The sequence below is a fragment of the Agelaius phoeniceus genome, chromosome 3, assembly GCF_051311805.1.
Source record: "Agelaius phoeniceus isolate bAgePho1 chromosome 3, bAgePho1.hap1, whole genome shotgun sequence".
In the NCBI taxonomy this organism is placed as follows: Eukaryota; Metazoa; Chordata; class Aves; order Passeriformes; family Icteridae; genus Agelaius; species Agelaius phoeniceus.
Window position 1 is genome coordinate 32,303,817 of NC_135267.1, and position 19,994 is coordinate 32,323,810.

At 34.6% G+C, this 19,994-nt stretch overlaps 1 protein-coding gene across 1 annotated transcript in view; it reads left to right on the top strand.

Annotated features, from left to right (window-relative positions):
- The window catches only part of SNTG2 (syntrophin gamma 2), a 213,607-nt gene that overhangs the window by 110,539 nt on the left and 83,074 nt on the right, over positions 1 to 19,994 (top strand). Inside the window, exons 5-6 of the mRNA XM_077175022.1 lie at positions 9,152 to 9,195; positions 9,305 to 9,346. Coding sequence (XP_077031137.1) covers positions 9,152 to 9,195; positions 9,305 to 9,346 — 86 coding nt within the window. The remainder of the gene's footprint in view (positions 1 to 9,151; positions 9,196 to 9,304; positions 9,347 to 19,994) is intronic.

The window sequence follows — 19,994 nt, forward strand, 5'->3', positions numbered from 1 at the left end:
CATTGACACACCTGGCAAGGTATGAAGGAAGTAGTCAGGCAGGTTCCAGTTAGCTCCTGCATCCCTTCTTGTGAGTGAGTCTGTGATTCAGGTACTGCTGCAGGTGCTAAAGAGCAGAGATCTGAGACAGAAATGCTTTTTGGGGCACGTTGCTTATAGCACTCCCATTCCAGTTACTGAATTTCTGTGCAAGAGAAAATAGAGTGGAGGTTTTTTTTGCTTGTTTCTTCCAGAAAATAAATATTTCTAAAAAGTTTCAAAAGATTTTCAGAAGAATTTTGGAAGTGCTCAACCTTCTTATACTGCAAATCTTTTTTTTTTTAATATATATATGATCTCACAAATCTCAGAGAGGTGCTGTTATTCAGTACAGGAGGAAGATAATAACTAAGGCTATTCACAGTGTTATTCTTCTGGTATTATACATAACTGGAAAATTAAGTAAGAGAACATGTCTAAATTTATCTCACAGGTGACATTGAGGCAATATTTCTGGTTTTAGATTCTAGAGTTTTAATGTAAGAGACAACAATCTGGCAAGGGATTAAGGGAAAATAAGAAGTGTTCTATAAATATGTGTATTCTCTCTCGATTTATATATATATTGATACACAGACACACATAACAAAATACAAATGTATTTACATAGAAAAGAACATCTGTAAGAAGTTTAATATAATGAGAATATATTGTGTTGTATAATGTTAATGTAATGAGAATATAATGTATTAATATAATGTGTTATACATGACAGAGAGAGGAGACCAGTGCAGATTTATCTAAAACTAAGCTTTGGACTGAAAATCTGTATATTCATAATGTAGATAAATCACCAATGGACTTTCATTTCACAAGGTGCTAATAACAGTGAAACTGATTGGCTGGCTTTAAGAGTGGCCTTTAGTTAAGCACTGAGATTCATTGCTGCTTCAAGAAAATAAACTGAATTGTAAAAAATAAAAAAAGGCTTTATTGTGCAGTAACATTAGAAAATAAATAATTTACCTGATAAAAAAGCAATTTCTTATCAGGCATTTTACTGTTTTCTGTACTTGAGTAAAATGCCTGAGAAACATGAGTAAAATTCTCCTCAATAACTAAAAAGCTGATTTCCTAAAATGGTTGATAATTTGTGATAATTTTCATGAAATTTAATGCCTTTTATATGACAACACTATCAAATAATGTTTACAACCTTACTTTGTATGGATATAGTACTATTTTAGTTCCAAAGGTGGAAGCACAATAAAAACCCAGTTATTTCTCTTTTAGATCTCTATAACCTTTGTGCTATCTAAATAAAGTAATTAGTTGTCTATTTTTGTACTGTTTAATTTTTTCAAACATTGGACAAGTGATTTTTTTGGCACTGACCTAAGCATCAGCTGGCAGCATTTGTGCTTCAGTTTTTGAAATAGGATGAACATTTCAATAGGATTTCATTTCATTACTTCACAGAAGCACATCCATAGCAGCAGTGCTTATAAATACTATTCTTATAGTTTTGACCTCTCAGCTGTGATCAGTGTGTTTATAAATGTCAAATTAAGTTATCCTAGATCACTCTTCTTTCCTGAAAAAGTTCACTGAAACATACACAGAAACTCAGTTCAAGAGCATAACTTTACATTTTTGAAATACAAGATTATTTGGTCACTCAGTGCTGGAGACTGATGTATTGCAAATCACAGTAAAAAATACAGAGTTTTTCCTGAGCACATCCTCCTCAACAGTATTAGAGCAAGTTTTGCTAATTCCAATGACTCATCACCAAGTCTGGCCTTTTAAATTTTTTCAATTGATTCTGCCTTCCATTCTAACAAAGATTAATTTTTTTTTTCCTACCTCCAAAACTTTTGCTAAAGTTAATTGCAGAGGGAAGAAATTTCTGTGTCAGAATGAGAAAAAGTAAATGCAAACTTTAAAATATAATGTAGAGTTATAAAATCAAAAGTAAAATAATATAATTAGCCACAGAGTAATTTTTATCCCATAGGAAATTATTTCACTTGCAAAACCAGGTGTTTTTCCTACCCATTTATTAAATCATCAGTTGACTCGGGGTATTAACAACATTGCTGATAATCTCCCAGATAATGGAAAGAATTTTGATGTTGAAACTTCCAAGTAATGTCCTATAAGCCTGATTCAGGCTGGTTTGGTTTTCGGGGTTTTTTAATGTAATTTAATACAGTATTGGTTTTGTTTTTTCCTTCTGAAACTGGCTTAAGATGGAGTACATGGTACTTGTTGTACATTGATTGGTGAATTGCTATTAGTTTCTAGGTGTGTTATATTTTTATATATGTGCTATAATAATATTAACAATTTATTTAAGGCAAATAATGCTGTGGACTTACAGTCAAATAAATGTAGAGTCCTATTCTTAGAGCTATGTAATGTAACGTCCAGAACTTGGAAAGGAATCATATCAGTCAGGTTTTCTTGTTGTACAGTGAATTGATTAGATCAACTAAAAATACTTCAGAGAATCTTCAGATCCTATATGTGGATAAAGTGTACAAGATTTCATGTGTTTACATCTTGCCCTGTGTATTCCCATTTTTAATTACTAAAGATTCTTTATGAGTTTGTAGAATTTAGATGGTGGAGATTGTAAAAATGAATGGATTTTGAAATCTAGGTTCATTCTATGTACAAATGATTTACTACATATAATATTGGAAATTCTGATTGTTTAAACATCAAACAATAAAGTACTGTTTTGTTGCAGAACATTTTCATCTGATCCAACTTTTCATTTTGTGAGACCTTTTGCAATAATTTGACTACTGCTGCTAGCTCTGCTCATAGCTCAAGTAATATGTGAAGTCAGACAAGCAGCAATGATGAAACAGACCAGTGGGTTCAGCTCATGAGGTGTGATGAAAATACGTAAATAAAATTAAATAAAGTGCAATGGAATAGGATTAGTTTGCATTGTGCCAGTTTAAGAAAAAAATCTCCCTTAAGAGCCAAAATTAATTAAAATCTTATTTTGAATGCATTTTCCCAGCTTCTGTAGCAAAAGTTGACTCATAACTCACGTTCTGCTGTATTGAAAAATCTTCTGGTTAATGCCAAGTCCATTTCTAACTGATGCTGTCCAGAACTGGAATGAACTCCAGACATTCAGCAGCTGAAACATTCTTGGTGTAAAACCATGTGCTCTGCAAACACAGACTGTGTCCAAATATCACATCCTGGTTCCTGAATTCAGGACTGTCTGGAGGACATGGCATCAGTTTGATGAGGGCTTTCAACAGTTTCCCATGCCAAAGATGGTTTGGTGTGAAATTGTCTGTGATACCTCCTCCATGGGTATATTTCTGGGTTTTGATGTTGACTCATCACCAAAAGGGTACAAGCACAGTAACCCAGCCCAGTCTGAACAAGCTGGTGGTCATGATGTGAGATTGCACCCAGCTGCACAGCATGGTTCTATCCACAGCTGATGTTCTTCATCCCTGCAGCTGTATTCACCTTAGCTTCATCAGCCTTGGAGATTCATTCCACTGAGCCAGCCAGCTCAATATTAAGGATGAGTTAAGGGCAAACAGAGGTATTTAGGTTTATAAGGAAGCCAGAATGGTTCAAAATTTTGTTACACCCTGTGCTAATGAAGGTGAAGTCTGAATACAAGACCATCTTTGAGCCTATAGCCTCATTAGAACATAAGGCCTTGTTAGAGTATAAAACAGCTGAAGCTGGGTGGTGTTTAATTTTTGGATTTTATTTCCTAATATCACTTTAAAATTTCTTCAGGTTTTTGTTTTAGCATTAATCTTATTTTCTATCAATCTTTTATTATCTTTGACAGTGTTATTTTTCTTTATTATTAGAAAGCTAATGATATATGAAGTTAGCATACTCATTGTTCTTTCTCATGGACTTATGCCTCCATCTCTAAACTTATTTTCAGAAGGCCTGGAAGAACATTCTTAACATTTTTGATTTCTTTTTAACTGTTGCCTTCTCAGGACTAGACAGGCCATGAAAGTCAGTACCTCATAATAGAAGGAAAGTCTTAGTGAACTATTGAAGATCAACAAGTAAAAGCAAGGTATTTTGATCTCTGATTCAGGAATTATTTTCTATTCAACTTAGTAAGAATGAATTTAAGGTCCAATGTCTGTCAATAATTGAGTTGGTATAGTTGTGTTTTAAATCACAGATTAAAGGTTTTGCTTGCAGCAGATGTATCTTTACAGTCAGGAGTGTAGTTATGTCCAATTCATGGAAGAGGAGGGGGAAAATACATCTGGATATATTGAAGCTGTCTTTTGCATCCTTAATACTAATTTTTCCAATCTTTTAATTTTATCCAGTTTCTTAACTATTCCTTTGGATTTTCTTCATAAATACTTATGCATGTGTTTAATGTTAAGCTTGTGAATTGAGAAATCCATGAAGTCAGTGCAGCTCACTGTGTGCTTTAAGAAGCATTTTTTGTCATAAGACATAGTACCTTGTATGTTTCTTGTGTGATTGAGGAATTCAATAAAAATTGAGAGAAAATATGTACTGTGACCAATCTTGAAAAATATAAAGACATCAGATTATCTACAGATTCAAATCTGCATAGAGATGTGCATTAATTAACTAGTTGTAAGTAAGTATTTCCAGAGACTGTTCAATAAATTTACCATTTCACTACCTTGGAAATTTTGGCAAATTTGATACAGCCTTTCTTCAGTCTTAGTGGATAGGAAAAGTAAGCAAACCAAAGCCAGAATTACTGGTTCTTTTCCCTTCTCACTGAGTGTAAAAGAATTTTAATAGTTCCTGGCACTGTTAGAGATTGGGATTTTTTTAGAGATTAGAATGTTGGATCATTTACATTTGGGAAATTTTTTCAAATCTAATATACACAAAAATAAGATTTTAGGTTTTTTTGATGATTATTTTCATACCATTACTTCAGCATAAGCCCTTTTAGGTTTCCATCCTGCTTTCCTTTGTTCAGTATTACTTTTGAATTTAATCAATGTACAGCATTTAATCAGTATTAAACCTCTTTAAAGAGATTAAGAGTAAAGGTGATGTAGCACTATTTTTCAAGTAAAACTTCAAGAGGCAAACTGGCATCTGAAAAAGTTGCATTTATTTTTTCAGTGAATAAGGTTATATGTTCCGTGGTAGCCCAAAGCTCTTTTTGAAGTATTTTGGTTTTAGTGTTGCTTCATTTTACTCATAGTGACTGATAATTTTAGAGTAGCCTTTCATAAGCACCTTTGTATATGAGGATGTTGCCAGTGGGAGAAATTTTCATGAAGATTTTACTTAATATTTTTGTCATGTAGGGAGAATGTGATTTCATTGAAACATCAACAGATGTCTTGTCTTCAGGTTTAAAATATGCCTTATAGAAACAGGACTGACTTTCTGTGTCCAAATTTACAGGACTGATTTTCTGTGTCCAGTCACTTTATTTTTAATATATTTCTAAACTATATTGTAAATTCTGCATTGTAGTGACACACCCCCTACAATTTCATGTATGATAAACGTATTTTTGAGTAACCATCAATGATTTTAAATTATAGACCATTGCCTAAACCCAAAGACTTTCATCATAGACATGTCAGCAAGCAGCAGGTGTCCAGCTTATTGGTTTAGTATACAGCATAATGCACTTCTAGAGAAAATTCTCTAGTTGTCCTAAAGGCTATACTTGTTTCAGTTCATAGAGTGTTTGGTCTTGACCACATAATGCTCCTTCTCTCATTTGCTTATGTGGACAGCCTTGATTGTTTTTCAAGATTCTGCAAGTAGGATATAATTGCTTTGTGCTCTTAAACTATTAAATTTATTGGCTAACACACATGAGGTAGCTGGGGATATTGCAGTATTCATCACCCCTGTGGAATGAGCAATGGGTCTTTGCTGGTCTGGCAGCCAACAGTCCTGGGAGAAAGGTTCAGCCTCCACTGCTCCACAGAAGACAAGGGAATTGTCTTTTATGCTGCCAAGTTATAATCCTCCATTTACCCAGTTTTCTTCCTTGAGGTTTTATACCTATTCATATCACTGCTTTTCCTTTTTAAGCCTTGAGCTGTTAAATAGTGTTATTTCAAGAATTTTAGCTGTGTCTAGAATTTAGTCTTTCCTTTTCTGCATGAATACTAGTCTATGTATTTTCCTTTAACTTTTGTTACAATGCAGCAGTTTTCTCAGAAGACTTAGACAATACTGCTCAACTGTGCTGTTGTGTCATTATGCAGTGTATCACAAATAGATGAACATCCAGGAAAATGGTAATACCTACGTACATGCCCACAAATCTTCATCATGCACTCTTCCATCAGGATCTCAGATTTCACACAAACATTTTCTGGTTCAGTATGATTTGCTTTCTTGCCCTACATTTTTCTGTTGCCACCTCTTACAGAATTTTTTTTCCAAATTGATTTCTTACATTCCACATTTCTTTATTTACTGTGCTTTTTCCTATAATGCTGTTTCCAGCAGATCTTCCCAAAAGCAACAGCTTTGACAGCAGAGCCAACAGCACAGGGCCTCAGGAAAGCAGCACTGCTCCTGCCCACAGGTGCTGTCCTTATCACATCTGTGGCCCACAGATCAGCTGACTGGTACTTGTTGGAGAGCAAACAAACACATCTGCCTTGCTGCAGGGCTTGGAGCCTGAATCCAACTGTGACCCCTGCACAGACAGAGTAATATCTGAGGATTGGCTTGCTCGGGTTTTCCTCCTTGTAGAGGCTGAGGACACACTGTCCCTGTGTTTGACCTTGTTTGGTTGCTGTCCAGGTTCTACACTGATTCCAGTTTCAGGGACTGTTGCAGTACTTGTCAGCAAAGTCTGCTTCTGCCTACTGGGGCTTCTTGCAGCTGTTACTGGCAGCAGAAGTGCATCACAGTGTGGCACTGGTGTGCCCTAGGATAGGCTGCTTAGAGGTCCACAAAACAGAAAGTTTTTTGTACTAATTTTCCTCGGTCAGCTTCTCTTCACTTGAGAGCACTTAGACTGGAGGACCAGTCTGATCTCATTTGAAATCCCTGAAATTTACAGTATAGATATAAGGAGCCTCATCATCAACTGCTTTGATTCATGATCTCTTTCTGTTCTGCCTCTTCACAGATGACTTTTGTGTCCTGGTTTTCAGCTGGGATAGGATTAATTTTCTTCTTAGTAGCTGGTACAGTGCTATGTTTTTGATTGAGTATGGGAATGATGTTGATAACACACTGATATTTTAGTTCTATCTAAATAGTACTTTCCCTAAATCAAAGACTTTTCACTGTCCCATGCTCTGCCTGCAAACAAGTGCACAAGAAGTTGGGAGCAAGCATGGCCAGGAGAGGTGACCCAAACTGGCCAAAAATATATTCCATGGCAAGAAATATTCCATCCCATAGAACATCATCCTTGGAATATAAACTGTGGAGAATTGTCTGGGAGCTGCCAGTTGCTGCTTAGGAATGGGCTAAGCATCAGTCAGCAGGGGATGAGGAATTGTATTGCGCATTCCTTGTTTCTCCTGGGTTTTATTGCACACTGTCTCCTTTCCATTACTATTAGTATATTATACTTCAAAAATTAAACTGTTCTTGTCTCAACCCATGAGTTTTTATGGGTTTTTTTTAAAGTCTTTTCCCCATTCCTGGGGGCTAGTATGGGGTAGAAGAATGGGGTTGGAAAGGAGGGTTGAGCAAATGGCTGCATGGTAAATAGTTGCCACCTAAGGTTAAACCATGGCAGCTTGCTGATGCAAAGAATGCTTAAAATTTCTCCACTCACTTCTGAGTCAATCAGACACTGTGGACAAGGCATGCATCCTTTGAATTCATCCTTTTCTTCTTTGCCTCAATTGGAATTTCAAACTCACCCTCTTCCTTCTATTTCCAATTCAAAGATGCTTCCACTTTTTTAAAACAGTTCAATGGCCCTAACATTAGCACTGAATTAAAATTGTTCACATTCTTTACTATTGGTGTATGTTTTACTAACATCTCAAATAGTAGTTTAGTATTGAGATGCCCACACTCATGTTCATCTCCTCCACCAATGTATGTACCCAGAACAGATTACTTCTGATTGCTTTGTGTCAGTTTTGAACTGCTTTAATTCCCTTAAATTTCTGTACATAGATGTCTTTTCTATGCAAGCAAATAAAAATTATATGCATGATTTTAAATAAAAAGTAGGATGACAAGTAGGGTAATGACCTCCAATGCAACTTGTAACATGATTTTTAAAATAAATAGAGAAATATTTCCTAAGTATTTACTAATGAACTGTAATTTTTATCTGCCAAAAGAGTGATGAACAATTTATTTTTTAAAAAGTGCTATTTTGTAACAAAGGCACATTTGCAGTAGCAACAGCTAAATTGCAGAAATCAAGAATATTCTATTCAGTCCTTTAGTTTTTACTTCTATTTTCTTTTCTCATAGTACTCTCTTCATTAACATTGATGGCATTCTTCTAAGCCTCAAGGTGTGACCTTAAAGGTCATGTATAAGACTAATAGGCTTTCTTTAATACTATCAGTCTTTTAAGGATAAGAGCCTTAATTTTAATTAATTTATGCATTTCATGAGATAAACATCCTCAAATTCCAACCAAAAAAAAGTTAAAATTTTGAAAGTTAGTGAATAGACCTCAAAACAATGTCATTGTTTGTATCTATGGAGAGTTGATTGAAATTTTATGACATTATCCCCATTAATTCTGTAAGGCAGGAAATATGCAAATTGTAGATCAAAATAATGTTATTCTTTAGGACAAAACTAACTCAAACGTCAAGTTAGAATTGTATTAAATTCTAGTCACAACCTCTTTAATTACAGCAGTCCCTGTTTCCCTTTTGTGGAAGAATAATGAAAAGTGTGAATCACATTTTCCACATAATTTATTGAAATCCTTCATTAGTGAGAATTGACATTTGTATTCCATACAAAACAAGTTTTTATGCTTGGAAAGTAGCTCTCTTAATGTGTTTAAAATTGCTAGGAGTCTATTACCTTTTTTGGATGAATACTGATTGCTGTGCCATTGGTATTTTCACAACCAAATCAGTTTCAAATGAGGATTACAAAGAGTGTGTTAAAACAATTGCTGGAAGAGAATATAGCATTTTTTCAGTACTACTATCAATTAAAATTTACTCCTTCTGTAATCCCACAGCTGAACAGACAGGAATGTTATTTATAGGAGATGCAATAATACAGGTCAGTAAACATTCACTTTTTTCCACAGACATTTGTTTCTTACTTGCTTTTATTTCAGTAACTAACTTCGCATTACAAATCATTTTCTCCCTATTGTATCTGTTTTTAGGTTAATGGTATAAATGTAGAGAGTGCTACCCATGAAGAAGTGGTAAGTCATTCCACTTTGATTTTTTATTGGTGTACAAAATATCTTATGTCCAAACTGTTCTGTCTCTGGTCTTGTTTCAAATGAATTTACTCTTTTTTACTATAAAGACAGTGCTATTTATCAGGTTTATCATCTATTTGATTATTAAAACTTTTCCAGTTATTTAATTCCATTTTGAAATCAAATTTGCCATAATGCTTGGTCTAACCTGAAACAAAATAATTTATTGAGTAGTGGTCAGGTTTTACAGATTTGCTTCATTTATCAGACTGACCATATGAGGACAAAGCTAGTTCACATTCACTCGATGTGCAGTGCTTTTCCGGTCTGCAGTGCAAGGCCTTATAGATAAAAATTGTTACCCCTGTTGCCTGTTTATTGGCAGTATCTCAGAATAACATCTGTAGCAACCATAAATGACGTGGGCTTTGGCAGTCTTATCAGCAGGGCAGAAATTACATGGGCAAAGGAACTAAACTTGCTTTTATTACTTGAAGGTGATCTTTCTAGTTCAAGATCTAGTTCAACTCTAACAAATGTTTTCCAAAATTTTCTTTCAGTTTTTTATTTTGTTTGTTTCACAATGGCATTCCTTGCTTTTCAGACGTTTTCTGTTTTCTTTTACTTTCTGCCATTTTAGAATGTCTGCTAGTTCACCCTTGCAGGATGTGAGGAGGTGCGCGCAGTCAGCACACACTCAGAAAACCTTTCTTTTACAAAACTGAAGCTTAAGTGTAATTGTACATCAGTATGGGTCACAGGTGTTAAAGACCTAAAACCCATTGGGGTTAATTCATGGGAGAGAAGGCTACAAAATCTGAGAACTTTAGGAAAGGAGGCCAGTTTGTTCTGCCTGCTACCTACCATCTTCCCTCCTGAGATGTTTATGGAGTTAGCTAGTCCTGATTGTACCAAATAGGGAATTTTGTTTCTTGACCCTTGAACTTCAGCAGTGTTAAAAGGTGATTACTTCTGGGCAAGCCAAACAATTATCTACTCTGTCAGCAGCAATTTAACAACAAACTGGCTCTCTGTTTATCTCTTCTGATACTAGAATTTGTTTTCCTCCACAATTATTCAAGCTGCTACTATCACACATTAGTTCTGGCTAAGGGTATGGATAGAATAAATAATTCAGAATCAGTGCGAAGAAAAATTCTGCTTTTGTAGTAAGTAATACAATGGTGTGGAAAATTGAAAATAATTTCTTTTCCTTGAAACTTAAGTTTATTTGTTTATTTTTAGAAAATCTACTGGTGTGGAGAATGCAGAAAATGTTGATTCAGAGATTAATATAGTTTCTGTATTGTGTATCAGAGAGGCAATTTAATTTTCTTTCCCTGGTGGCTAATCAGGTTGTCAATGTGCATAACATGAAAGGAGCAGTCAGATGTCCTGAGTGGAGAGAAAGAGGGAAGCAAAGATAAAGGAGTATTTTGGTTGAAGTTCACAAAGGTGTACCACTTGGTGTTCTTTGGCTGGGACTTCAATTTTCAAGATATAAATACAATAAACTTTGAAAGGAAATGAAACATGAGGTTGCAGTTTTCTGATTAACATATTTTTTAAGATTCATAGAGTCAGAAAATGGCTTGTTTCGAAGGGATCTTGAAGATCAACTATTTCCAACACCCCTGCCATGGGCAGGAACACCTTCCATTACACCAGGTTGCTTGAAGTCCCATCCAGCCTGGCCTTGAACACTTCAGGGATGGGACATCTTCAGTTTCTCTGACAACCTGCTCCAGTGCCTCACCATCTCCACAGTAAAGAATTTCTTCCTAATATCTACTCCAAACCCCCTCTTCTTGAGTTTAAAACTGTTCTTCCTTGAACTATCACTACATTCTCTTGTAAAAAGTCCCTCTTCTCTAGTAGCCCCCTTTAGGGTCTGGAAGGTCTCCCCTGAGTTTTCTCCAGGCTGAACAACCCCAGCTCCCAAAGCCTGTCATCATAGGAAAGGTGTTCCAGCCCCTTGAGCATCTCCTTGGCCCACCTGATAATCACAGAGCTGAGCAGACTTCTTGGCATTTTGTGGTGTGAGTCTGAGTACTTTTCTCTCCCTGTTCGTAGTGAAAGAGAAAAATAAGATTCAGAAAGATTTTTGTGAGTCCCCAAGGTAAGCATTGCCCTCTGCTGAAATGTACTAGAAGTACCTGCTTGTTTCCACCGTAAGCAAATTGTAGGAAATGCGATGAAAAACCATCTCTGTTACCTTTCAAAGGGGAAATGGACAGGGTTCTACATAATCTCTCATGAAGACTGTTTTATGTAAATCTATGATTAGTTCAAATGTAATTTTGTATGAAATTAATCCTATTTCAAGGATTAATAAACTGATTATTTCCATTAACTAGAAAATGCAGGAGAGGGTGTTTAGTTATACAAAAATGGAAAATTAGATGTTGCATGTTATTTTTTTCTTACTGTATCTTATTCATGTATTTCATAGTATTAGTATGTTTGACACATTTTTAGTATTCCACACAAATGTTAATCTCTTTGGAATTTTGCCCAGTGATCCAGGAAAGTACTTGGAAACATTTTTTTCTTTTTATTAATGAATATTCTCACCGAAGGACATTGCTAAATAATTCTCCATTAAAACAGAGAATCTGTTCAGTAGGAATAATTTTAGATTTTCAGAATTTGAACAGATTTTAGTTGATAGTAATTAATTTTTTAAAAATATTTAATACTTCATCTCAAATTCAGGGTGACCCCAGTGTCTGGGAATGATTGGCATCTGACTCCATTGATTGAGAATGCTGAACAATTGCTTTATTAAAACTATATTATATTACATTAATACTATACTATATTAAGGAGATACTAAAAGAATACTAAAGGAAAACCTGTGACTGTCTGAGACAGCCAGGACACAGCTTGGACCTAATAGGCCAATTAATACAAATAACCATCACCAGAATCCAATTAAGAACTCACGCTCAGTAAACAATCTCCATAACACATTCCACATGTGCAAAAGCAAAACAACAGTAGCAGCAAGGAGAGATAAGAATTGTTTTCTCTTCTTCTCTCTGTGCTTCTCCAGGAAAAACCCTGAGAGAGAGAAAATTACGTGTCTCTCCGTTGAGAGAATGTGAATGCCACAAGTTCAGATGTTTACTGTAGTGCTATTTAATGTGTCATTGGCATGTCTGGCTGGCAGTGATGAACATGTTCTTCATTAGGCTGCTTAATTGAGATACAAGGATTTAACCTGAAAATTGTTTATCTTCATTGAGATACTGAGATTTTATTTTCATTTGTGAATTCGCTATTTTGGAATCGAAGTTCTCTGCATGTTCTTCTGGAATTCAGTTCCAAATGGTGGAGCACAGATTATGAATTTTATCCATATAATATCAGAAAAAAAGAGATCAAATAGAAAAACAGAGGAGAATCCATAACTAGAATAGGCACATAATGGTTAACTATTCAGCAAATACATCAAAACTAATAAAATAATTAAAAACATAGAGTTAGAGTGATGGATTATTAAAATAATTATGAAATAATTATATATAAATTATAATTATACAAAAATAATTAGGAACTAGCTTTTCAGATAGATGCTTGAGAAGTAGCAAAAATATTTTTTATTTACAAATGTTACTGTGTAATAATATCTTACTAATATGACTTTATTAATAAGTATATTTTATTGATTTATTGCAATAATGAATCTTCAAACAAATTAAGATATGTATTTTCTATGTGAAAATTGCAGTGTTATGCTCTGTTGATTAAACCACATGTTAATATTGGAATATGTAATTCATTAATATTTGAGGCAACAGCTTTATGACATTTAGAGATAGTCAGCAATACAGATCAAATGCAAGGAAATCTTTTAGCTAGATTGCCCAGGTAGTTGCTACACTAACATATATAGATGCCTTACTGACCTACACATATTTCTGACCCTAGACTGACTTTTAACTTCAAATTACTCCTTGATTTTCTGAAGTTTTTCCTGTGGGGTGCTTTTTGGTTTGAACATGATTTTTCATCCAACAGAAAAGATGTTAATAAGTAAAAAATGAAGAGTGTAATTCAAGTACAAGTATAAAATGGATATGAAATGAAGGAAAAATGACTATTTTTCTGTGTAGACAAACTGTGTATGCTTCATTTCTTGGAAGTCTATCTTAATGGTAATATTGAAACTTCACAGTACTTTTAGCAATGCTCTGCATGATTTACTTGAATAGTTTGTCCTTTGTATTGCAATTTTTTTGTTTTCTCAGCATAAAAGAAATACTCTATTAATATTGGAAGGGTAATTCTACCAGATCCAGAAGAACTAGTAACTGAGTTTTTTTCACCTCATGTGAAGATTGTGTGGTTCCTCTGCATGTCATGAAACCGTTTGATTTCTTTCTTCAACTGCATGGCTCTCACATTTTCTCAGTAATTTCCAGGGTTTACTTTTAGATTGGGTAGATTGCTTTTGGTTTTTCAGATGGTTTTGATTATAATAAACTATTTCTGCTTAGAGTTTAAGCCAAAACCTTTAGCATCTTAAACTTTTCTCCCTCTAGCTAATTTCCAACACTGACCTACATTGTCATTAGGTATTCAAAAAAACCTTTAGAGGGTTCTACATATCAATTTTTCTATGACTAGTTTCTGTGTAAGACACTTTCACTTGTTTTTGATTACACATATTGTCTTCTCAATATGGTGCTTTTATCATTTTCTTTAAATGGACAATTTGGGGTGTGGAGTAAGCATATCTTGAGTGGCTTAAGGTTTTGATGTGCTCCAGAATATGAGAGTGTCTCCAGTTACCTAAAGATGTGTGAACAGAAACGTCATGGGTAGAATCCATCACCCAGAAGTATTATTAACAGGGAGCTTGCTGAAATGATCTCAGACCGACCCCTTGCTTTCTTTATTATTAGGAGACTTTTATTTGGTATCAGCCAGTGTGAGCATATAGAATTGGAGCTGTTTTTAGGTTACTTTCAAGCACAATGCAGTTTTGACACACAGCTGTTCAAGAAACTGCATAATTTCTATAGGTTGGTTTTCACTAGAAGCTCTTTACACATGAAAAATTAATGAAGTTTATGTTTAGTTAATGCATTGTTACATATTTATAGGACTACAGACACACCAAAGAAAAGTTATCAATCTTTCGAATATTTTACTTTCTTAGCTTTATCTTAGTAGTAGTTCTCATCGTTCATTTGTCATTGCCTCAATCAGTTCTAAAAGAATGCTTTAGTCATCTATAATGTGGACAGCAAATACCTGTTTATACTGAGTATATATCCTCAGGACAGCTGCATGCATCAGACCTGAGGCAGGAACTGGGAGAAATGAACAAACTTTTATTGAGCAGCATTTATTGAGTTTAGTGTAGTCACTTTCATTAAGTACTATGTACTTCAGAAAATTTGCTGCTGCTATGTAGGTGGGCAGAAATAAACATCAATAGCAAAAAGGTTAATATGTGATATTTGCTGGACATAGTTTTCTTTCAGTTTCCCCATAGAATTTTCCTGAGCTACTTACATGGAGATTTAGTCACAGCAGAAAAGGACTTATCATGATGGTGAGATAAATAATTTAAAAAAGTTTTTCACCTTGCTTGGATGAAACCTATCTAAATTTAATTTCCTTTTTCCAGGCGCTAATTTCCCATAAGTATTCTGTATCCCAGCACCGCATAAAGATAAAGCTACATAAAATCATCAAATTATAATACAACTTTACAACTTTGTGGAATGTACAATTCATCCTCATTGTTTCCAGATGCTCTAAGAAGTGTGATTATTTCCTCGCTGAATGCATCTGGCAACATTTCTCACTAAGAAACAAGTTATAGGGTACTTTTGGTCTCCAATGCCTTTCACATGCAAATGATAAAACTCACATGCTTTAAAACATGATTTTGCCATTTAAATTTGCATCCATTTGCCCCCTTACTGTGCTTTTGTAGGAGATAGCAAAATTTCAGAGAAAGATTTTTTTTTTTTAATTGGAGTAACGTAAGTACCTGCATAAAATGTACACCTCAAAATATTATGCAACTTTTGTAATGTAATTGTGGAAATCAACTTTATTTCAAGCTCTAAATATGTTAAGGAAGTATTTACATTAAGTAGTTCATATTTCAGCACTGCTATTTTACCTCCATCATTGCACAGGAACTTAATTTCCTACGTTAGAGAAGCAGCAAGTACTCTGGCATTATGAGCATTTCCAATGTGCATAATCTTTGAGCACAAAAGCAGAATTACTATAATGAAAACTGATGGAAGAATTCAGGTACCTCACACAAAGGAGCTTTAGGAAGCATTGTAATGTTTGCTAAGCTATGGATGCAAAATGTAGCACTTAGGTAAAGCACAACAGTGTGGCTGGACAGCTACAATTTTAAGTAATTTCTAAGGGTACAAGGAGTTAAGATATTTAATTTATTTTAAAAGATGTTTCTTTTAACCCTTTTAAATTTCTATTTATTTCTTTAACAAATGTTGAAAGACGTACAAAGGATTTATGAGAAATTATATCAGCCACTTTATTCATAAGTAGAGGGGCACTTTCTTCCATCTCCTCCTCCACCTCCCAGCTGTACAAAACTGAGTACCATAGAGGTAGGTTAAATATGTGAACAAAAAAGGGACTTGGAATAAGAACAAAAGGGTGTAAGCTATCTGTGGGTAAATCAGTGGGGAGGGTGGGGGAGATGGGGGGAATTGTCTTTGAAAGGCCTGGTAGGAAAAGAAAAAGCTACTTCATGAACAATATTGTATTATGTCTCTTGTTATCCTTGATAATTAGTATGAAGACTCCTGCTTTCTTTGATCCTTATTCCTGTGTCCAAAGTAGTCTATCTCTTCCTTTTAGTCACTTTGCTCAGTTTCCACTCTGGCTAAACTAACTTAAGCAGTATCACCTCCATCTCATTTCTCTTTTACACCTTCCTTTTCCTATCTAAACAGTGTTTTCTGCTTTTCATTTATTTACTGCCTTATATTAGGTGACCTTCAGTATTTCATCAAGATGTAGAGAATTTTGAAGTGCTCTAGCTCTATGTTATCAACATAACATAGCTGCAGGCTAATAAAGAGTTAGTGTGCACCCTGGTGATTCCAAAAAGATTAATTAAATAAATGTTTGTGAAAGATTATGTTTACATCAGTGAAACTCAGTTATTTTGTGGTTTTTAAGTTTTTTTTTTAATGGAAAGGGAAATATAAGTTATATAGAGGCCTTACAACAACATAAAATTAACCCATTAATAAAATTGGTATATTTCTGATCACAAGATGGATTAACTCCTTTGAGATCACAGTATATATTGTACATAAATACTATTTCTCTTCAAAAAGTTATTGACTTAAAAGGATTGTGATCTAAATAAGTGAATGGATCTTATAGGTATCACTAATATTTCAGACTCATTTGTTTAGCTGCTGGCTTGAGGATGAATAATAGCACCTATGCTTGTTCCTTATTGTAGAGAGCAGACAACAGTCATAGAGCAGAAGCGTATTCATACACTTCAAAGGCCAAATATTCTAGCACACTTCATCAAAAGTATTAAAGGATTGGATTAGAAAATCAAAAGGGTTTTTTGGTGAGGTTTCTTTTTTCTGTCTGATATAATATTAGGCATCAAAAAGTCTAATATAAAAATGTCTAGTAGAAAAAGTATAGCCCTGTATTTAAACAGTTATGGCTCTGACTGTAATTAGTACTCTGAGGGAAGAGAAACCAATTCAGGAGATTGTAACATGCCAGTGGGTTTTGAATGCTATTCCCCTTATCAAATAGCATGTTATTTTCCCAGTGAAGGAAATTTTTAGTATTGAATAAAAAACTATATTTTATGGTGGTCTATGCTGAATAAATATAAGTCTATACAGTAGCAAAAGTACAAGGAATCATTCTCAGGTCTATAATCATTCTCAGGACTACAGTCCTGAGACAGTATAAAGAAGTTTCTGGTACAGGACTTTTCCTAAAAAAGATTCCTCTCTGATGTGTGCTGAATATTGCAGATGATCTGCAGGTTTATGGTGATAGTAGTACTTTCATGTCTGTGGAATTGGGGAAACAAAAGCATTAAGGACTAGCATAGAGGGGTACTACTACTATGAAAGAGTGCTGAACTTCATCTGTAGATATTCCTCTTATTCTTTTACGTTCACCTACATGCTGTAAGGTGGCAGTGGACACACAAGTGACACCGAAAATGGTGGCAAGCATCAGCCCTTTATTGTTCCCCCGTACCACTTTTTATACCTCTTTTCCCACATGCGTAGCACCGGCATGCTCTTTTACTCTTTTGTGATGGGTCAATACACATCAGCTTTCCACACTTCTTCTTTAATGCATGTCTTATACAGCTGCACCCCATTAGGGGTGAGGCTCTGCCATAGCCCCATTTCTATTCTCCCACAATCTATTCTCTACAAGTGGGGAGTTTAGTAAAGGAGAAATGTTTTTGTGTTCTAGGTGCCTCTGTTCTTTAACTCTGAAAGGATGAACATATGAGTGATTATAAATAAATTCTGTGGCTGATTCAAACTGCAGGGCACTCCGTTAGACTGATCACTCCATGGGTCTTCTAGCTTGTACTTCATCAGTTAATGTGTAGGCAACAAAAGCACTTCTTGGTGCTTCCTATCTTTAATCCTGTATTAACTCTAGAGTAGGCTAGAAGATCTAGATCAAAGGGATCATTGTGGAAAAGTTTGTCATGAGAAAAGGAAGAAATGTCCAAATTGTTAGGAATTCAGAGAATGCAGCATATGACCTGCTGGGTTTGACAACTTCCAAACCTTCTGGTTTTGTTTTTACATTTGATAGCACAAGACAGCCTTTATTAAGTATTGCCAATTCTTCAGCTGGAGTTACCTTTATCATCATTTTGTACCATTGCCATTAAATGATGGCAGGGGTTTTTGGTGGATACCTCTCTCCTCAGAAACTTCAGGTCAGATAAAATCTGTTTCTGAGAGCTGTGCAGGTGTTACAGATACAAGCAAACAACAAAGAAAATTGGAAAGTAATGGCTACATGAAAACCTGCATTTAGTCTTTTTAGCTCAATCTGTGCTCCTTTGAGTTTGTATAAACTCAACCACTTAACTATCATCTAGAAAAATTTCTATATATAGTTGAAGATTCTGAACCTGCGGGGTTAGGTTGTTCCAATTTCTTTGCTTGAAAAGCATTGCAGAAATGGGTTTTTGCGACAGAAATGTTCGCAATTCTATGGGTACTGATTCCACTTTACCATATGCGTTTGCAATCACATGTAGTCAGATATGTGTATCTCTCTGTCGTGAGTTTTTGATACCTGAGACAATTCTTTCTTTTTACAAGTAAAGCAAAACAGTAGCTAAGCAGTAAAACATACGGTTTGTTCTTTAATTTGAGTTCTGTGGTTTTGAACCCCTTTTGTTTATAGCACACTGATCACAGTTGAGACTGACCTTCATTTCCTGAGAGAAGTCCCCATAATGCTCTGATATTCTTGGAATTTTTTGAAAATGTTACTTTCTCAGGAATGGGTCTCCATGTTTCAGGTAATAGTTATCCTTAAGCAAATTTATTTAAACTTGTATTGCTTCAGGGAACAGCCAAGTTGACACAAAATTTATTTTCCAATGCACAGCATGTAACAGCACCTTTGATCTTCCAGACAGTTTTGCAAGCATTGTTTACACAATACTAATTACACACTAGAATGTGTAATTAAATAGAAAAAAATATGTACAGAATAATGAAAATAAAATTGAAATTATTTATTTTTTTGTTCATAATGCCTGGTATTTATATCATACAGAAGCAGCATTATTTGTTTAAATTGATACTGAAGCTATCTGTAAAATATCTTTTATTATATTTATAGGCAGAAATTAGAGAAAAGTTAGAAATTAGTAAACTAAGAAGTTTAAGTAATGAAATTACTTAATTTAGAATTTAGGATTAAGAAAAGAGTAAACTAAGTAGTTGCAGTTTAGTTTAAATCTGTGAAAATTTCCAAAGGCTACATTGACTGCCATTTTTCCTAGCACATTTGTATGAATTGTTCACACACAAAGGCTTGCTTTGTATTAGCCAGTTAAGCATTTAGAAAGAGATTATTGCTCATTGAATAGTGCAATGCGAAGGAAAAGAAGAATCCAAAATATTTATTTGAAACCATTCCATATTTGACCATTGGAAAAGAGACAAATATCAAGAAATCATTGTTTCTTGAACTAACTTAATTCTGCTTCATGGTCTTCCAATATGTATTGCAATCCAATTTTAATTTTAAAAACTATTTTTAAAGCCATTTTGTGTCTACTATAATTTTAAAATCTACCTTGTACTTCAAGGTATCTGTTTGTCACACATCTCCCTTGACTACTCATAGACAGATAAGCACAATTCTGTGCTTATGTATGCTTTAAGCTGAAATTACCAAGTTTCCTAAAGTGCCTCAAAGTATACTTTTGCTTAGGAGGCATTTTAAGTGTTAAATATTATCGTTCTGTCTGAAAAGTGAAGAATTTTTTAAAACTTTTAGTTTTCTATATTTCATTGGGGCTTGTTTTGTTTTGTTTTATTTTACTATGATATGTTATGGTCTAATTCTTCATATATTTTACCACATCTCAGTTTTTTGCCTGCTC